The 21,612-nt window shown below is 37.2% G+C and overlaps 1 protein-coding gene across 1 annotated transcript; it reads right to left on the bottom strand.

The window, feature by feature from the left end:
• Positions 1-761: 761 nt before the first annotated feature.
• On the bottom strand, positions 762-20,757 carry SCRG1 (stimulator of chondrogenesis 1). Its single transcript, XM_061200772.1, has 3 exons — positions 20,268-20,757; positions 3,227-3,482; positions 762-870 (listed from the first exon to the last, which is right to left on the bottom strand). Exons 2-3 carry the CDS (start codon positions 3,466-3,468, stop codon positions 816-818), a joined length of 297 nt encoding a protein of 98 aa, XP_061056755.1. The 5' UTR covers positions 3,469-3,482; positions 20,268-20,757; the 3' UTR covers positions 762-815.
• Positions 20,758-21,612: the final 855 nt, after the last annotated feature.

Here is a 21,612-nt window from a genome sequence, read left to right as displayed (position 1 = left end):
CAGTGCACACCTCCAAAGGTGTGGAGCATGGTCCAAAACTGCCTCTAACACCCAGAAAATATCTTTGAAGGCATCCGTTTTATTTACCTTTAAAATTCATGTGACTTTAAATTCTCATCCATTACATGTTTCTTTTAATGTGTTTTGTTATTCCCAAGAAAAATGGACACGTCAGGGGTATGTAGCATAGTTTTAAGGATACAACTATGTGAGTGTTTTGGAACTGGAACTCTCTTCAAAGTCTGTCTTGATTTTTACCAAATACCTTAAACTTGAGTTAGCATCTGAAAAGTGGGTTTAAGAATACTTATCTTGATGGTTTTGTGGTTTATTAAGAGAGCAAAATGCAAATGTGCTTAAAGTACTTGGCATACATAATATATATTCAAATATTGGCTCCCTTTTCCCCCTCTTACTAGAAAACTTCTAGTTTCCCTTCCAAGAACCTCAATTTATCTCTGGTTCTTTTCATTAAGTATACATGATCTGTCAAGAACAGAACTGTCAAGAACTGAAAGTATTCTCCATCTTTGAGCCAGGGTTATGGCTCTTCCTCTGAGGGACAGAATTCTTTTACTGAGCACAGTGAACACGTTGTAGATGAAAATTTTCTAGTCAAAAATTTTAAACAATTTCCACAGAGAAAAACCAAATGGAATTTTTATTACTGCTAATTTAACACAAGTTTACTTAGGCAAGTAAGAATTTATAGAATCTGTGCTTTATTGCACTGCATAGAAACCAGAAATACAGCTACACTGTTATAGTGTGGTTTGTGGGGAATTAAGAATGGTGTCTGGAATACAGGATGATTCTCAGTGATTGTTGCAAGGAATCACGAAAGAGATCTTTGGTCCAAAGAAGACATCTCTGAAAGAGAGCAGAACATGAATGAATTAAATCCAGCTGAAAGTTAAGATATATGTTAGACTTTTCTGAGCAAGAAATGGACGGTGATTTCCAGGATTTCAGATATGACTATTCTTTTTAGGTGAATAAAGTACAAAGAGAGTGAGTGGGAGGACTTTTGCCACAAGAGCAGCAAAGACCAAGAAGGTAATCAATTCTTCTACTTTCCCCCATCTGCCATGGACATTATGCTGTCACTTGTCTATAAAGAAAAGGAAAGATTGGGTGATTTCAAAACCTTACAAGCATACCAGAATATTCATTTCTCTGATATGGGTGAGGATAGGCCATGAAGTTTAAATCTACAGCTAAGAAACAGAAGGTTAAAAATTTGTTGGGAAGTCAATAAGTAAATTTCTAGGTTTTATAGGGAAAGGTGAAATTTTGAGCACTCAACTCTATCCACTCTTGTTGGAAAGATCACATAAGGTGATGTATAATAAAAATGCACAGTATAATATAAAATTGTGTCTATGTGCAAGGTAGTAGTATGATTATGGCTCATTAGAAATATACTTAGCATGCAATGTACAACATGATGACTAGCTAACACTGTTGTACGGTATATTTGAAAGTTGCTAAGAGAATAGATCCTACAGGTTATCACAAGGAAAAAAAATGTGTAGCTATATGAGGTGATTCGTGTTAACTTCTTATGGTAATCATTTCACGATACAGTTGACTCTTGAACAATGCAGCGGTAAGGGGTGCTGAGCCTCTGTGCAGTGGAAAATCCGTGCATAACTTTACAGTCAGTCCTCCATATCTGTGGTTCAACATCCGAGGATTCAACCAACCATAGATGGGATAGTACTGTGGTATGTATTATGTTTAGTGAAAGAAATTTGAGGGTAAGTGGACCCATGCAATTCAAACGTGTGTTGTTCAAGGGTCAGCTGTATATGTATGTCAACTCATTGTGCTGTACACCTTAAACTTATACAGTGCTGTATTTAATTATATTCAGTGCAACTGAAAAAATAGAATGGCAAAATAAAATTTGTGTTTATAGGCAAAAAAAAAAAAAAAAGAAATATACTTAGATATTTGTTGCTACTGGGAAAACTGTAACCCAAAATCAGATAGAAATTATTTTCATATATCCATACTTCTAAGTCATCCATTAACAGTGGATAATCACAAAATTATATCATAAAGTAAGTACATTTCAATAAATTAGTTTCAAGTCTTACAAAAAAGTAAGCATGATATTTTAATATTAGATGGCGTTTCATTTATGTAGGAAACGTTAAATCATTTTATGGAATCAGTTAACTTGAGTTCTTGATATCATTGTTTAATCAAGTGATTCTCAAATTTTATTATGCATCAGAATCACTTGGAGGGTTTAAGCCATAATTGCTGTGCTTTCTCTCCATTGTTTCTGATTCAGTTGGTTTGGTCTGGGGCCCAGGGATGAACTACGTTTTTAACAAGAACTCAGGTAATGTTGAAGCTGCTGTTCTGGGAACCATACTTAAGAACCAACTGGCTTGGTAGAAAAAATACCCAGGCCAAATCAGAAGACCTGTGTTCTAGTCTCAGTGCTGATATTAGCTAGTTATGTGGGATGGTGGTCATTTTACCTCTCTACACCTTTCTTTGATAAGATGGTTATATCTGCCCTTTCTAGCTCACAGATTCCTTAGAAAAATGAAAAATATGATGATATGTTGAAAGTAATTTGAAAAAGCTGATTTCAATATGAAGTAGCCAAGATCATAGTATTTGAGCTTCCTCAATAACCAGGAGAAGATTATTTTAAAATCAAGAGCTATAAATATTCATTTATTTATCTACCTTTGTATTATACTTAATCTACTTTCCAAGTCAGTGGACAATCTCTATTCAGTTAATTTCTGGTTAACTCATACATAGAGCTAGAAAGTTTTTCTTTCACCATTACCAAACTTTTCCATCCAGTTACTTGATCTGTTCACTGGGATTTTTTATCTAAAGCCTTTTATTAGTTTTCAAATTAGTTTAAGATGTCAGCCTTGAAGGTGACTTCAGCTACCAGAAGATGTTTTTTTGTGTGGTTAAAAATCAGATAGGAAATTTAGAATTTGATAGATTGGAGTGTTACTAATTTTCTGTATCTCATTTAGTTTTGCTATAATCTGCCAAACTCTGTCTCTTAAATGAAAACATTCATTTCGGTACATAATGGTGATGATCCTAAAAAATAGCTGAGATTTGAACAGGGTTTTACTGAAAAGGGTGATTAATTTTAGCACACTCATTATGAAGGTGTCTTAAGAAAGAGCTGTTGTACATACACTTCACAGCAATATGTTTTGTGATTGCATTTCCTTACTTTGGGCAGCAGAGCAATTCACTGAAGTTGCAGTAACAGATCATCTCACATCCCTTCCCATCCCAGAAGTGATCCTGGACGTTTACATCAATCTTTGTCAGGTCAGCTACTCCTTCTGGAAGATTGTGACAGTCGCGATCTTTCAGTATCTTTCTGTAGCAAGAGAGGCGATTTGCAGGCATGGCTTGGACTCCTAGCAGCAAAGTTAGTCCAACGGTGACAGCAAGTACTATAAATTTCATTTTGGCTTTTGGCCCTGAGATAGAAGAAAAACCAAAATGTGTCAGTGTTTGTATGTTTGTTTGGTTTAAAGATGGAATTCATCTGAACATAAAGTTCTGCAGCATTCTCATAAACTCTTGAATAGAAAGAGTGGGTGTTGATTTTTTCTATTCTCTTTGAATGTCTCTCAAAGTTTAGTTTTATGACCACCTACAATAAAAATCACTTAGAATATTTGTTAAAAATGACATGCCTGAGCTCCACAAAGAAATATTGTATGAGAGTTATGTGAGGGAGGTAGAAGGGAGATAGTGGGAAGAGCCAGAATCTGTGTTTTTAAGGACCCAAAGTCATTTTTTTCAGTATATTCAGTAGAGAAAAACTGCTTTTTAAGGTGATAAAACTCAAGTAAATTTCGGAACAAATAGCATCATTGTGTACAGTGATTCTTGACCTTGCATATCCTAACAACATTGTCCAAGAATCTGGGTCCAACCCTGACAGAAACAAAAAGCCCAGTTATCCTGACATTGACAGATTATATTCTATAGATATATTTATAGTTAAGTTTTTAAAACTTTCAGAATTATTTTGGGGACCCATTTTTGTTGCATATTTTTAGTAATTGTGAACTCTTCTCCCACATGGGTTACATCTTAGCCTCAGTTGAAAACAGAGGCTTGAATTCCCCATAAGAGGCATTTACCCTGTTCTTGAACACCTACCGTGATGGGGAACTCATTGTTGACTAAATCCATATATTCCACTGATACAGTTCTAACGTTTCCCTTACTGGAAAATATTTTTCTGTGGCTTCCACCCACGAGTTCTAGTTTGAACTCTTGGGGTCATACCGCAAGTCTAATTCCTCTTTCAGGAGATAACACTTTAAGTATCGTATCTGCGTACAACTATGGAATATGCATTATCTATTGAATCAGGTTTTTCTGGCTTCCATATTAAACATGAAGAAAATGGAGGCTCTTGTAGTAAAGGAAGACTAGCAAAATAGTTGGAGGAACCAGAATCAGACTCCACAGCCATTCAGATTTCATCTTGTTGGCAGGTGCTGAAGTGTCTTTCCTGCCTCTGGAGTATTAAAAAGGGAGGAAGACAGATATGTATATTGTATGATGAAAGAAAACAATATTGTTGAAAGGAAATTTTACTATGAAGTTTTCTGTGATTAGATGCACCTCAAAGGTCAGTTATTTTAGGTAAGATAATGGGTTTAAAAAAAAAAAAACTTAGTTATTTTAGAGCAGTTTGGCTTACAATAAAATGGAAAGGAAGCTGCAGATTCCCGTGTACCCCCTGCCCCACACATGCACAGTCTCCCATGTTATCAACATCCGTCACCACATGGTACATTTTACCAAGGATGACCCTACATTGACACATCCGAATCACCCTAAGTCCATAGTTGGCCTTCGGTTTCATGCCTTGTGTTGTACATTCTATGGGTTGGACAAATGTGTAATGGCTTATACCCATCATTTAAATATCACACATGGCATTTTCACTGCCCTAAAAATCCTCTGCGCTCTGCCTATTCATCTCTCCCCACCAACCCCCAGCCCCACAGCAACCACTGGTCCTTCTTATTGTCTTCATAGTATCACCTTTTCCATAATGTCCTATAGATGGAATCACACAGTATGTCAGCTTTTCATATTGGCTTCTTTCATTTAGTAATATGCTTTTAAAGTTCCTCCATGTCTTTTCATGGCTTGACAGAGCTATCTTTCTTTTTTAGCACTGGATAATATTCCATTGTCTGGATGTACCACAGTTTATTTATCCATTCACCTACTGAAGGACATCTTGGTGGCTTCCAAGTTTTGGCAATTATGAATAAAGCTGCTATAAACGTCCTTGTGCAGGTTTTTATGCGGACATGTTTTTAACCTCTGTGGATAAATACAAAGGAGCATGATTGCTGGATTATATGCTAAGATTATGTTCAGTTTTGTAAGAAACCATCAAACTGTCTTCCAAAGTGGCTGGATTATTTTGCATTCCCACCAGCAATGAATGAGAGTTCCTGTTACGCCATACTCTCACCAGCTTTTGGTGTTGTCAGTGTTGTGGATTTTGGCCATTCTACTAGGTGTGTAGTAGTCTCTCATTGTTTTAATTTGCATTTCCTGATGACATATGATGTGGAGCATCTTTTCATATGCTTATTTGCCATCTGTATATCTTCTTTGGTGAAGTGTCTGTTAAAGTCTTTGGCCCATTTTTAAAGTCAGGTTGTTTGTTTTCTTATTGTTGAATTTTAAGAGTTCTTTGTACAGTTTGGATAACAGTCATTCAGCAGATGTGCCTTTTGCACATATTTTCTCCAAGTCTGTGGCTTATCTTCTAATTCTCTTAATAGTTTCTTTCAAAGAGCAGGTGTTTTTAATTTTAATGAAGTCCAGCTTATTAATTATTTTTTCATCTATCATGTCTTTGGTGTTGTGTCTGAAAAGGCATCACCAAACCCAAGGTCATCTAGATTTTATCCTATGTTATCTTCTAGAAGTTTTAGAGTTTTATACTTTACTTTTAGGTCTATGATCCATTTTGATTTAATTTCTTGTGAAGGGTGTAAAGCCTGTGTTTGTATTCATATTGGGGCATGTGGATGTCTGGTTGTTCCAGCACCATTTGTTGAAGAGACTGTCTTTCACATTGTATTGCTTTTGCTCTTTTGTCAAAGATCAGTTAACTATATTTATAGAATTCTATTTCTGAGCTCTCTATTCTGTTCCATTGACCTATTTGTCTATTCTTTCACCAATACCACACTGTGTTGATTACTGTAGCTTTATTGTTAGTCTTAAAGTCAGGTAGTGTCAGTCCTCCAACTTTGTTCTTTTCTTTCAATATTGTGTTGGCTATTCTGGGTCTTTTGCCTCTCCATATAAACTTTAAAATCAGTTTATCAATGTCCACAAAATAACTTTCTGGGATTTTTATTGGGATTGTATTGAATCTGTATAGCAAGTTGAGAAGAACTGACATCTTGACAATATGGAGTCTTCCTATCTCCATGAACATGGAATATGGAATATCTTTCCACTTATTTAGTTCTTTGGTTATGTTCAACAGTTTTGTAGTTTTTCCTCATATAGATCTCGTTGTATGTATTTTGTTAGATTTATACCTAAGTATTTCATTTTGGGAGGGTGCTAATGTAAATGATATTGTGTTTTTAATTTCAAACTCCACTCACTCATTTTTAGTAGATAGGAAAGCAGTTGACTTTTATATATTAACCTTCTACCCTACAACTTTGCTATGATTTAGTTCCAGTAGTTTTTTGTTGATTCTTTTGTATTTTCTACATAAACAGCCTGTCATCTGCAAACAAAGACAGTATTATGTCTTCCTTCCCACTCTGTATACTTTTTATTTCCTTTTCTTCCCGTATTGCTTTAGCAAGGACTTCCAGTATGATGTTGAAAAGGAGTTGTGAGAGTCAACATCCTTACCTTGTACCTGATGTTAGCGGGAAAGCTTCAAGTTTCTCACCATTAAGTATAATGTTACCTGAAGGTTTCTTTAGACAGTCTTTATCAAGTTGAGAACATTCCCCTCGATTTTTAGTTTACTGAGAGTTTTTTTTATGCTTGAGTTTAAATTTTATCAAATGCTTCTCCTGCATCTTTTGATATGATCATGTGATTTTTCCTTTTTAGTCTGTCAGTGTGATGGATTACATTAATTGACTTTCAAATGTTGAACCAGCCTTGCATACCTGGGATAAATCCCACTTGATTTTGGTGTATCATTCTTTTTATACTTGTTTGGATTCAATTTGCTAATAATTTGTTGAGGATTTTTGCATCTATGTTCATGAGAGATATTGGTCTGTAGTTTTCTTTTCTTGTGATGTCTTTGGCTGGTTTGGGTATTAGGGTAATGCTGGCCTCATAGAATGAGTTAGGAAGTATTCCTTATGCTTCTATCCTTTGAAAGAGATTGTAGAGATTTGATATACTTTGTTCCCTAAATGTTTGATAGAATTCACCAGAGAACCCATCTGGGCCTGGTGATTTCTGTTTTGGGAGGTTATTAATTACTGATTCAATTTCTTTAGTAGATACAGATCTACTCACATCATCTATTTCTTCTTCTGTGAATTTTGGTAGATTGTGTCTTTCAAGGAATTGGTTCATTTCATCTAGGTTATCAAATTTGTGGGCTTTTCCTTTATTATCCTTTAACTTTCCATGTGATCTGTAGTGATGTCCCCTCTTTCATTTCAGATATTAGTAATTTTGTGTCCTCTCCTTTTTTTTTCTTAGTTAGCCTGGCTAGAGGCTTATTAGTTTTATAGATCTTTTCAAAGAACCATCTTATGGTTTCATTGATTTTCTGTGTTGATTTCCTGTTTTCAATTTTATTGATTTCTGCTCTAATTCTTACTATTTCTTTTCTTCTGCTTACTTTGGAGCAAATTTAATTTGCTCTTTTTCTAGTTTCCTAAGGTAGAAACTTAGATGATTGATTTTAGATCTCTCTTCTTTTCTAATATATGCATTCCTTGCCTTCATAAACTTCCCTCTATGCACTGCTTTTGCTGCATCCTGCAAATTTGCTAAGTTGTGTTTTCATTTTCATTAAATTCAAAATATTTTAAAATTTCTCAAGATTTCTTCTTTGACCCATGTGTTATTTAGAAATGTGTTTAATCTCCACATGTTTTTCTATTTTCCAGTTATCTTTCTGTTACTGATTTCTAGTTTAATTCCACTGTGGTCTGAGAGCAGACCTTGTGTGACTTCTTTTAAATTAGGCAAGATGTGTTTTATGGCCCAGAATGTTGTCTATCTAGGTGAATGTTGCATGTGAGCTTGAGAAAGACATGTATTCTACTGTTGTTGGGTGAAGTGATCTACAGATATCTATTATATCTAGTTGATTGGTGGTGTTGTTGAGTCCAACTATGTCCTTTCTGATTTTCTGCCTGCTGGATCTCTCCATTTCTGAGGGAGGGGTGTTGAAACCTCCAACTATGATAGTGGATTCATCTACTTTTTTTTGCAGTTGTATTGGTTTTTAGCTCATGTAACCTGATACACTGTTGTTAGGCAAGTATCCATTAAGAATTGTTACGTATTGTTGGAGAATTGACCCCTTTATCATTATGTAATACCCTTCTTTATCCCTGATAACTTTTCTTACTTTGATGTTTGCACTGTCTGAAATTAATATAGCTACTCCTGCTTTCTTTTGGTTATTGTTAGCATGATGTATTTTTCTCCGTCCATTTACATTTGATCTATATGTGTATTTATATTTAAAGTGAGACAACATATAGTTGGGTCGTGCTTTTTGACCCATTCTGACAATCTCTGTCTTGTAATTGGTGCATTTAGATCATTGACATTCAACATTGACATTGATATAGTTAGATTAGGATCTACTATGCTTATTATTGTTTTCTGTTTATTGCTATTGTTCCTATTTTTCTCTTCCACTCTTTCTCTGCCTCCTTTTCTGATTTCAATTGAGCATTTCCTATGGTTCCATTGTCTCCCCTTTCTTAACGTATTAGTTATACTTTTTCTTTTTTACTTTTTCAGTGGTTGCCATAATGTTTGCAGTATTCATTTATAACTAACCCAACTCTGCTTTCAAATAATATTATAACACTTCACAGTACAGTAATATGAGTACCTTATAATAAAATAATTCTAATTCCTTCCTCTCATTCCTTGTATCATTGTTGCCATTAATAAACATATATATCTATACATATATATATCTTTATCTATATCTATATACATACATAACATAGATAGTTGAATACATTGTTGCTGTTATTTTGAACAGACCGCTACCTCTTAGATCAATTAAGAATAAGAAGAATAAAAGTTTTTATTTTACCTTCTCTTATTCTAATTCAGTGCTTTTACTTTATGTAGATCCAAGTTCCTAACCTGTATTATTTTCCTTCTCTTGAAAGAACTTCTAACATTTTTCACAAGTCTGGTTTACTGGCTATGAATTCTCTTAATTTTTGTTTGTCTGAGAAAGTCTTTATTTCTCCTTTACTTTTGAAGGATAATTTTGCAGAGTACAGAGTTCTAGGTTGGTAATTTTTTTTTTCAACACTTTATTTCACGCCACTCTCTTCTTGTTTGCACGGTTTCTGAGAAGTTGGATGTAATTCTTTTCTTTGTTCCTCTGTGGGTAAGGTGATTTTTCCCCCTCTGGCATCTTCTAAGGACCTTTTCTTTATCTTTGTTTTTCTGTAGTTTGAAAATTATCTGCCCATGTGTAGATTTTTGACATATGGTCTACTTGATGTTCTCTGAATTTCCTGGGTCTGTGGTTTGGTTTCTGACATTAATTTAAGTAAATTATCAGTCATTATTGTTTCAAGTATTTTTTCTGTTCCTTCCTCTCTTTCTTCTCCTTCTGGTGTTCTTGTTATGCGTGTGTTACACCTCTGTAGTTGTCCCACAGCCCTTGGAGGTTCTGTTTCTGTTTTTTTTTCAATGTTTGTTCTCTTAGACTTTCAGTTTTCAAGAATTCTACTGACCAATGCTCAAGCTCAGAGATTCTTTCCTCAGCTGTGTCCAGTCTACTAATAAGCCCACCAAAGGCATTCTTCATTTCTGTTACAGTGTTCTTTTTTTTTTTTTTTACCCTAGGGGTTGAGCTATTCTTTTTTATTTTATTTTATTGATTGATTGATTGATTGATTGATTGGCTGTGTTGGGTCTTCTGTTGCTGCACGCGGGCTTTCTCTAGTTGCAGTGAGCGGGGGCTACTCTTCGTTGTGGTGCGAGGGCTTCTCATTGCGGTGGCTTCTCTTGTTGCAGAGCACAGGCTCTAGGCACGCAGGCTTCAGTAGTTGTGGCTCACGGGCTCAAGAGCGCAGGCTCAGTAGTTGTGGCACGTGGGCTTAGTTGCTCTGTGGCATGTGGGATCTTCCCGGATCAGGGCTCGAACCCATGTCCCCTGCATTGGCAGGTGGATTCTTAACCACTGCGCCACCAGGAAAGGCCAACAGTGTTCTTTTTATCTCTAATGTTTATTTTTGGTTCTTTCTTAGGATTTCCATCTCTCTGCTGGCATTGCCCATCTGTTCTTTCATGCTGTCCACTTTATCCATTAGACCCCTTAACATATTAATCACAGGGTTTTTTTTAACACATTTTAAGATTTTACTGTAATAGGTATCGTATCATTAATTTACATTTAATATTTTGCATGCTACATACATTTAAATAGGATATCCCTTTCTAATCCCCATCTAGTATCAGGAAAATGCTTGTAAATTTGTTCTACCTTGTTGGTAATGGTATGCATTTTAAGTGGCATTGGGCATTCCCCCCACTCCAATCCATCATCTTTAATCACAGTTGTTTTAAGTTCCTGGTCTCATAATTCCAACATCACTTCCATGTCTGGTTCTTATGCTTGCTTTATCTATTTGTCTTTGGTATGACTTGTAAATTTTTCTTGATAGCCAGATACTATGTACTAGGTAAAAGGAACTGCTGTAACTAGGCCTTTGGTAATGTGGTGGTGAGATATGAAGGGAGAGGAAGCATTCCATGGTCCTGTAATTAGGGCTTGGTCTTTTAGTGAGACTGTGCTTCCAGGCTGCGAACTTCACAAATGTGTCTCAGTTCTCTCCTCTCCCCTTAGGTGGGACAGGATGGCTAGGTGGGCTGCAGTTGGGTATTTCCCTTCCCCCAGATCAGTCGGGCTCTGGTAATACTCCAGCTGATTAGGCTCTGGTTCACTAGTTTCTCCCAAGGGCAGGCCTTGTTAAGAAGAACAGAATGCTCTGACATATTTCAGGAGGGTTCCTTTCCCATCACCTGCCAGAACCTTGTGGAGATTTTTCTCAGTATTCACGTAGGAGTAGAATAGCTGGTAGGTGTATGTTTTACGTTTTAAGGAATTGCTAAATTGTTTTTCCAAAGTGGTTGTACTATTTAAAATTTCTACCAGCAGTCCAATTTGTCCACGTCCTCTCCAACACTTGGTATGGTCAGTCTTTTTTATTTTTTGCCATTCTAATAGCTGTCTCATGGTCGTTTTATGTTGCATTTCCTTAATGATTAATGGTATTGAGCCTCTTTCATATGCTTATGTTCATCTGTGTATCTTCTTTGGTGAACTGTCTGTTCAAATCTTTTCCCACTTAAAAAAATTGGGCTTGTGTTCTTGAGTTGTGAGGGTTCTTTATATATTCCGGACACAAGTTATAATAATATCTAATAGAGATATTATTTATTAGGGCTTGGTCTTTTAGTGAGACGAAGCCCTAATAAATAGGTTTTGCAAACATTTACTCTTCATGCATGGCTTTCCTTTTCACTTTCTTAACAGTGATTTTAAAAGAAGCATAAGTTCTTAAAATTAATGAAGTCTAATTTCTCAATTTTTTTAATGGAATGTGCTTTTGGTGTCATAGCTAAGAAATTATTGCCTTACTCAAGGTCACAAAGTGTTTCTTCTATATTTTCTTCTAAAGTTTTGTAGTTTTATGTTTCACATTTAGTTTCGTGGTCCATATTAGTTTTTTTTGTTTTTTGTATATAGTGCATATGGATTGAAATTCTTTTTTAGGTTGTTTTTTCAACTATGGTTGTCCAATAGTTTTAGCACTATAAGTTGAGAAGACAGTTGTTTCTCCACTGAATTGCCTTTGCATCTTTGTCAAATATCACTTTTTAATATAGGTGTGGGCCTGTTTCTGGACTCTGTTCTTTTCCATTGATCTATTTGTTTATTTTTATGCCAGTATTACAGTTTTGATTACTGATGCTTTATAGTAATTCTTGGAATTGGGTAGAATTATCCTCAAACCTTTGTTCTTCTTTTACAAAGTTGTTTTGGCAATTCTAGGTTTTTTGCAGTCTATTATGAATTTTGTTATCAGCTTGTCAGTTTCTACAGAAAAAACCTGCTGGAACTTTGGTTGAGATTGCATTAAATCTATAGATAAATTTGGAGAGTATTAGTATCGTAATAATATTGGATCTTCTGATCTCTGAACATATTTTTCCATGCTTTTATTTTTACTTTTTGTGGCTTTATATTTCAAATGTGTTTCTTATAGACAGGCAGTCTATAGGTTGGTCTTGCTTTTTAATCTAAACTGACTACCTCTGCCTTTTAAGGGGAGTGTTTAGATCATTCACATTTAATGTGATTATTGACATGGTTAGATTTAAATCTGTCATAATTTGTTCTCTATTTGGTCCATCTGTTCTTTGTTTCTTTTTCCCTCTTTTTATGTGCTCTTTTGGATTAACTGAAATTTTTTTATAATTTCACTTTACTTCTTCTGTTGGCTGATAAGCTGTAATTCTTCATTGTGCTATTTTGGTGATTGATTTAGGGTTTATGTTATCTATTTTTACTTATCATTGTCTTTCTTCAAACGATATTATGATGCTTTACATTAGTATAAGAACTTTACAATAATATATTAACATTTCTCTCCTCCCATCCTTTATGCTATTATTGTTATACATTTTTTTAATGTATATGCTATAAACCCCAAGTATATTATTTTGTTTAAACAGTCAGTTAAACTTGAGGGATTTAAATAACAAGAAAAAATATTACACGTTTATCCATGCAGTTTCTATTTCCAGTGCTTTTTGTTCCTTTGTGTAAATCCATATTTCCATTTGATATCATTTTCCCTATACCTGAAGGATATCCTTTAATATTCTTATCATGTGGGTTGACTGGTGATGAATTCTTTCAGCTTTTGTATGTCTGAAAATGTCTTTATTTCACCTTTGTTTTTGAACAAAGGTTATAGTATAACAGGTTATAGTATGATAGGTTGGCAGTTTTTTTCTTTCAGCACCTTAAGGATATATCTGTTTTAATGTTGCTTTTTAATTCTAACATGTATCAGTTCTGGGTTGGTCTCGATTGATTGATTATTCTAATTATGAGTTATGTTTTCCTGCTTCTTTGTATGCCGGGTAATCTTTGACTGGATGTCAGAAATTTATAATTTTGCCTTATTGGATGCTGGGTATTTTTATATTCTTATAAGTATTCTTGTGCTTTGTTTTGGGATGCAACTAAGTTAGTCGGAAGCAGTTTGATCCTTGCAAGTCTTGCTTTTATGGTTTGTTAGGTGGTTCCGGATCTGTTCTCAGTCTAGGGCTAATTATTCCTCACTACTGAGGCCATTCCTTCTCTGTGAGTACTCCTGGCCTTTTGAGTACCAGGCACTCTGTTCTCTAATCCTTTCAGATATTCCTCCTCCCCTCCCCCCTTCCATAGTTCCCTCATTTGCATACACTAATCAATTTTCTGCCAAATACTTGAGTGGGGCCCTCTGCAGACTCCAGGGTTCTGTCTCTGTGTATCTCTCTTCTCTCAGGCACTCTGTTCTGTGGTCTCCAGCTGCCTTGGTCTCCCTGACTCTCAGCCCCATTTCTACAACTCGGGGAGTTGGCTGGACTCTATCTGGGTTCCCTCAAGGCAGTAGACTGGGGGAAATTGTAGGGCTCACCTCACTTGCTTCCCATCTCCCAAGAATCAGTGTTCTTCCTTGCTTGAAATCCAGTGTTTTGACAAAGATTGTTTCATATATTTTGGCTGTTTTTTGTTGTTGTTTCAAGGGAGTAGGCAGATCTGGTTCTTGTTACTGCATCTTGGGCGGAAGTAAAGCTTTCTATATCACTCTCACTATTTGTAGCTATTTTGGGAGGAATATGAAGGACAGATACCCAAATCTTACAGATTCTGAAAATGAGCTGTGTGGTACTCTGTTAATTTTAACACAAGCCGAATTCTCAGAATTATGTTTCTCCCTTCTTCTACTCTCCCTTCCCCAAATTGAAATATGATTCCTCTGATGTGCATCTCTTAGATAGGGTAAGTAGCTATTTGTCCCAGAATTCAACAAATAAGACCCAGTATGGTTGCACAGGAGCTATTCATTTAGGCTGCCCTTCCTACTTCTACAATGGTGCTTGTAAACTTTGTCCTCGATGAAATAGGCTGCTGAAATGTAGCCCGGAGTCGCTCTCTAATCTTCAGGCCCAGATCTTCTTGTACTTCCTCTGCACAGACCAGCATCAACCCAGCAAGGATTTTCAGGAGAAGAGCAGCCATTGCTGGGAAGGTGGGGAAGTGAGAGAATAGTGCTAATGTGCAGGTCACTGATCAAGCTATTCAGCAACCACATGAGAGAGAGGAGAACAGGAGCAAGCTGCTTTTACTCAGTTTCACTTAACAAATGTTTCTTAGTGTTTCATTTATGCCAGGCACTGTCCAGAGTGCCAGGAATACCAAAGGAATTAAGGAAGGTATCAATAACTAAACCCATCCTCTTCCGACAACTCCACTTTCTTTGAGTCAAAGCTAAAGTCATTGCAGTGACCTCCATATGCAATCTGGCTCCCCATCACCTCTCTGAAATCATCTATTCTTCCCCTTGTTTGTTCTGTTCCAGCTGTTCCTCAAAAATGCCAGATGCATTCTTGCCTCAGGGCCTCTGCTTGGAAAGCTCTTCCTCCAAATATCTGCATATCTAACTACCTCACCTTCTTCAAGCCTTTGCTCCTCAATAACACCTACCCCACTGTGCTATTTAAAATTCTGTCTCCCCTTACCTGCACCCCTATGTTCACTGCAGCGCTGTTCACAACAGCCAAGACATGGGAGCAACCTAAGTGTCCATCGACAGAGGAATGGATAAAGAAGGTGTGGCACAGATATACAATGGAATATTACTCAGCCATAAAAAAGAATGAAATAAAGACTCTTGTAGCAACATGGATAGACCTAGGGATTATCATACTAAGTGAGGTAAGTCAGACAGAGAAAGCCAAATATCATAGGATATCACTTATATGTGGAATCTAAAAAAATGATACAAGTGAACTTATTTACAAAACAGAAACAGACTTACAGACACAGAAAGCAAACTTATGATTTTCAAAGGGGAAAGGTCAGGGGGAGGGACAAATTAGGAGTTTGGAATTAACAGATATATACTACAATATATAAAATAGATAAACAACAAAGACCATATAGCACAGGAAATTATATTCAATATCTTATAATAACCTATAATGGAAAAGACTCTGAAAAAGAATATATATGTGCTGTACACCAGAAACTGACACAACATTGTAAATCAACTATACTTCAATTTAAAAATTTTTTTAATTAAAAAAATAAAATTCTATCTCCTCTTTCAGATTCTCAATCTGCCTTACTTGCTCTAGTTTTCCATGGCATTTATAAACCTCTAAATTATTATAAAATATTCTTATTGTGTCTCCCCAAACTTGAATGTAAGCTCCAGGAAGGCAGGATTTTGTCTGGTATGTATCCAAGTACCCTAAACAGTGCCTGGCACATTAGTGAAAGAATAAATAATATATCTTAATCTTTAGATGCTTACAGCCAGGGAAGGAGGAGTTTCTCAGATTACTAAACTCAATATCTAGTTGCAGAGAACTATTTATGCCTGGAAGAGGTTAGTGAGCTACCAAATCCTTAAATTTGCATGTCATCAGGTACTACTGTTTTAATTTAATTGTATTTAATTTTTTCTAAATAGTTTGACTTTAAAATATACTTCCCAATTTCTTTTGTTTGCTTGCTTGCTTTTTGTCAAAACTAGCATTTATTCTGGCCTACTAGCTCATACGTGACTTAAAAATATATGTTTCTATGTATGTGTCCCTTTATCAGAAGATTCAACAACAAACATCACCTGGCTTTTCTCTAACCCCTCTCACCAAATTCCTCTCTTTCAGAAGGTGGGGTGTATGGGGAGGAGTTGGAAAGGGAGCTGTAAGCTCTTTTTAATCTTCTTGCCCTAATGCGATAGAATTTTTCTGTTATTTTAGGTCTTTGGCATATTTCTTATCTTTTAGAGCTTTGATCTTCAGAGTTTTTTTTACTATGTAATCATGTTCTTATTTTTGGTAATCTATCTTAATTTTGTCTATTCCTTGTGGCCTTTGGACAAAGTCATGCATTTAGACAATTTGGCCTCATATTAGCTTTCTTATATTTCCTGCATTTAAGTGTAGTTTGTTCTTAAGCTCACTTCATGACTATTAATGTCTTATGCTTTCTTTCCATCGGATGGTTCTAATGAGAGCTGTAATCCTAGTTGGATATTTTTTTTTTAGAAAAATATCAATAATTTTTCTAAAAAAAAGTAATAGTTTCAACATGGAAAATACAGAAAAGCACAGATAGAATAAAATTCAACTGGAGTGTCAACATGGAAAGGGCTGTTGTTAACATTTTGTGTGCTTCTTTTTGATGTGCATTGGCGAGGGTGTTAAGAAGGAGAAATTGAGATGGCCAGGGACAGTGGGAAACTCTAACATTTATGTTTGCGGGGGCTGGCGGGGGAGAGAGGTACGTCGGAGAAAGAAGTTGAAGTTGATTGAAGAATGAGGTGAGAGAAAGAATCCAGGATGACTCTTAGGTTTCTGACCTGAATGGTACTGACATTTACTGACATGAGCTGAGGATGAATTGCAAGGAGTCGATCTAGCGGGGGGGATCTAAGGGTAAACTTTTGGACAAGTTAATTTTTTTTTCCTTCCAGTTTTATTGAGATATAATTGACAAATAGCACGGTATAAGTTTAAGGTATATAGCATAATGATTTGATTTACATACATCATGAAGTTATTATCACAATAAGTTTAGTGTACATATATCATCTCATACAGGTATGAAATAAAATAAATATATATATTGCTGCATATATATTTTACTTTTTTCCTTTTGGCCTTAATATTCTTGGCTGATTTGCGTTGATAATATGTATAAAGCAGATAACTAATGAGAACCTACTGTATAGCACAGGGAACTCTACTCAGTGCTCTGTGGTGACCTAAATGGGAAGGAAATCCAAAAGAGAGGGGATATATGTGTATGTATAGCTGATTCACTTTGCTGTACAGTAGAAACTAACACAACATTGTAAAGCATCTATACTCCAATAAAAATTTAAACAAACAACCAAAAAAGAATTTGGACAAGTTAATCTGAGATGCCTATCAGACATGAAATGAAGATTCTGAGTAGGCAGTTGAATGTGAGTCTGGAAGTCAGGGCCAGAAGTACGAATTCGAGAGTCATGGGGATATTTATCGATAGTATTTATAGCTGTGGGGCCGCAGGGTAGTGAGTGCAGAGTGGGAAGAGAAGAGGGGAGGGATGGAGACCAGGGCCAGCCCATGTACGGGGACTGGAGGAAGAGATGCCAGCACCGAGAAGGCGAGCAGAGCACCTTCCCCTCCTCCTGCATCTCTCAGGGGCCTGCTTCCAGGCTGGGCTCATAGGAAGCATTCAGAAAGCATTTGCTGAAGGAAGGAATAAGTAAATTGCTGGAGAAGTAAGTGGGTATGTTGCCACACCATGCGCCTTTCCTGGCTGTGTCCCGGCCAGAGCACAGAATGATGTCTCTTGTCCACCTCAGTCACGTACTGGGATGGAAAGTTCCACACCTGGCAAGTACTCCCTGGTAGTTTTTTTTTTTTTTTTTAACACTTTATAAATTACATGTTTGAACTGAACTGAAGTCTTCTCTTCTTCCTTTACTTAAGTGCAGATAAATAGCTTTAACTATTATTTGGCAAGGGGGGAGATGCCTGAACCAGTATGTTACCATGATACATTGGTTTGTTTTTTCATTAAAAGACACCGACCTTCATCCTTCGCAATCCATCAAGATCATATATTTTTCAAGCGCCAACAAGAGTGAAATGACTTTGACCAATTCAAAGCAAATTGCTCTATTTTTTCCCCTCTTTCTGTTGAAGTACATGCATTTAAAATTCCTCCTGAAGTACATCTAAATTACAACAGAAAACAAGGCTAAAAACTGAATATCTGAAGGAATAACTAGAGATCTTTAGATAGTTACCAATTGGTTTTTTTGGATTCAATTTTATGTAATTAACTAATATTGTAAGATACCATTCATATCCCAATAGTGGCATTATTTTTAATAGATCACTGCAGAGGATACAGAACTATGAACAAGATGTTTCCAATTAAGCAACAAATCATTGTCACCATCATATGGGTAGGGCATTGCAAATTTTGGTTGTGTGAGGGTATTTGGCACCGGCAGGCTTTTGAATGGTTGGAGTTAAGTAGAGACTTAAAAAGAAGAAGTATCTCATTTAATGGCCAAAACAGAGCTATGTCGTGAAAGCGTTGAGGCCTTTATGCAGCAATGCTCATGCGGACAGCTGATGCCAGTTCTGGAAACTGGTATTGAGAGCAGTGGGGTGAAACAGAGGTGATGAGTTAGACAGAAAGGGCGGCCCATTTTCAGACTCCTTTCATAACACAGCCAGAAGGAAGCAAAGGCTGCACAAACAAATGAAAACTCCAGCTCAGAACTTGACATTTAAACTATCAAAATTATAGTTGGAAGAGATTAAAACTGCCGTCCAGTCGTGGTGTTTTTCCATTCATCGTTCCTGGTGGATGAAAATCACTATTATTGTTAAAATTCCCACTCTCTGTACCAGAAGAGTTTTGTATTAGAATGACTGAGGGCTGGAGTGAAACTTCTCAAAGTGTAGGTTAAAGGAAAAGAAGTGGTAGTAGAAGGTGGATAAGCCTTCCAAACATCTTTAAAATAGACACGATCAGCCCCAGTACCCAAGAGACCTTCATCAGTGGAAAAACAAAGTCCACGTCCTCCCTGAAGGTGGTCTGCCTTCAAGCACCCCAGAGAATGATATGAATACGCAGGCTTGCATCATGTTAACTATTTCCCTGGCCATGAGAAATCATCATCACTGGATAAAAGGACCAGCGTTTGGGAGAGCTTTACACAGTCTATGTAACTAAGTCAAGGAATTTTAAAGAGGAATTTTTATAAGCCCCAAAGGGAAAAAGAGTTCCCTGTATCGCAGCAGTACAGACACTGTGTTGTGTTCCACAGTGGGGACACCAAGGATGAATTCTGTGAATTCCCTCTTTGTCTCACACATTTATACCAGTTTCTTTTTAGGAATCAGGATTTTAAAAAATTTTTATTGGAGTATAGTTGCTTTACAATGCTGTATTAGCTTCTACTGCACAGCAAAATGAATCAGCCATACAGATACATCTATCCCCTCCCTTTTGGGTTTCCCTCCCATTTAGGACATTACAGTGCATTAAGTAGAGTTCCCTGTGCTATGCAGTATATTCCCATCAGTTGTCTATTTTATACATAGTATCAATAGTTGTATATGTGTCAATCCCAATCTCCCAACTCCTCCCACCCCACCCCTTTCCCCCTTGCTATCCATACATTTGTCCTCTACCTCTGTGTCTATTTCTGCTTGGCAGTTAAGGTCATCGATACCATTTTTCTAGAAGGAATCAGGATTTTTAAAAGCAGAAAACATTCACTGTCTTAGACATTGCCATTAAACTTTAAGTAAAGTAGGAATACAGAGATACAGCTACTGCATTGAAAAGGAACTTGTGTACTTCATCACCCTCGCGTAGTCCTGAGAGGTGGAATGGTGGAGCCGGATTCAGGGCAGACGGGGGCTTTAACACGGAGCAGCAGTGAGGGAGCCTGCTCCTTTTAAGTCCCCAGTTAAACGCCTTTCCCGTTAAGGAGTGTACATTTTCTGTTCTCTTTTCAACTGATTCTTTTCCTCTAACCTGGGAAAGCATCCTCTTTCTCGAAGTGCACACATCACCTCCTCAGAGACTCTCTCTGCCTCTCTGTCCTTCTCTTCTGACTCAAGACACAAATACACTTCTGCTCTAATCTATAGCAGTAGTTTGCAGTAGAATCAATGACATAAAATGATTTTTAAGGAAAAAAAGTCCATACCCTTTTTCTTCTCCTTTCCTTTGGTCTTCTTGACAGAGGAATCTTCTGAAATGCTCCAACTCGCTGGGTGAGTTTGGGCAAAAGGAGAAGAGAGGAGGTGCTGGAAGGAGGTTACAAACGGACCTTTGTCTGCCTTGTCGCCCGCCCGCCAGGACCGGGGAGAGGAGGGGGGGCGGGAGACGGGGCTGCGAGACCTGCCCCCCAGACGCTTCCAAGCCAGGCGAGAGTGAACCAACAGCTTCTCTACCGAAGGAAATAGCTGGTCTGGGCAGGAACCTCAGGGAGGCGAACTGTTAGAGCAATAAAATGTAGGACCTGAGGGATTTAAAGAGAACACAGAGCTCTTCTTCCCTTAAGAGAAGTGTGTGTGTGTGTGTGTGTGTGTGTGTGTGTGTGTGAGACAGACAGAGACAGAGAGATGAGGACAAAGAGAGCAGAGAGATAAGGACAGAGAAAGCAGAGGAGCGGGGGGAGGAGGAGCAGGAAGAACGGCTCCTGTGATTCAGGAAAGCGGCTGGCTTTGCACCTCTTCCCCTTTCACAGTTTCTTTGTGAGTTTTCGCCAAGTTTTCCTCACCATCTAGATCTCTTATTTTGACATATTGGTAGAAGGTCTATCCCACCTCACCAGCTCCTCACGCAAAGAGTCATTATCCGTCACTGGAAAGCAAAAAATAAAACGACTAAGAAAAATCTATTCTGTGCCTCAGAAATAAAGGCACGAAAGGAATTTCACTCTGTTTTGAGCAAACTGAACTGGAGTTGTAGCATCTGTTAACTATCCTTTAGTTGTTGTTTTAATTCCATCTGGAGCAGAGTCCCAGGAGTTAGAAAGATTATAACAGAGCAAGATTATCTAGATGGAGAACGGGGTGATCCTGGTTGTATTAACAAGGGCATGGCGGTGAAGGAGAGGTGATAACTTTGGGGATTACAGTGGTTTCGTGCGGCTGGAACTGAGGGTGGGAGGAGATAAAACAGAGGAAGAGAAAGAGGCAAGTTGATGAAGTACCTCACATGCTGTGCTAAAAACTGTGGATTTATCCTGAAGGTCAACGGACAGATGATGAAAACCATTAGGAAGGATGAACCCGCTGACTGCAGTGTCAAAGGAGGACGGTGTGGGAGGGAAGAGTCTAGAGGCAGGGAGGAGGGTAACCCAGAAGAGAAGATGGTCAGGAAGCAAAACTGAAAAGATGTGGTGACCAGTTGGATTTTCTTTTCTTTTCTTTTCTTTTTTTTTTTTTTTTGGTCTGCGCCGTGCAGCACGTGGGATCTTCGTTCCCTGACCAGGGATTGAACCTGTGCCCCCTGTATTGGAAGTGCAGAGTCTTAAGCACTGGACT

The sequence above is a fragment of the Eubalaena glacialis genome, chromosome 9 (assembly GCF_028564815.1).
Source record: "Eubalaena glacialis isolate mEubGla1 chromosome 9, mEubGla1.1.hap2.+ XY, whole genome shotgun sequence".
Lineage (NCBI taxonomy): Eukaryota > Metazoa > Chordata > Mammalia > Artiodactyla > Balaenidae > Eubalaena > Eubalaena glacialis.
Note: the sequence above shows the minus strand (reverse complement) of the source record. Positions and strands in the feature narration are given on the sequence as shown.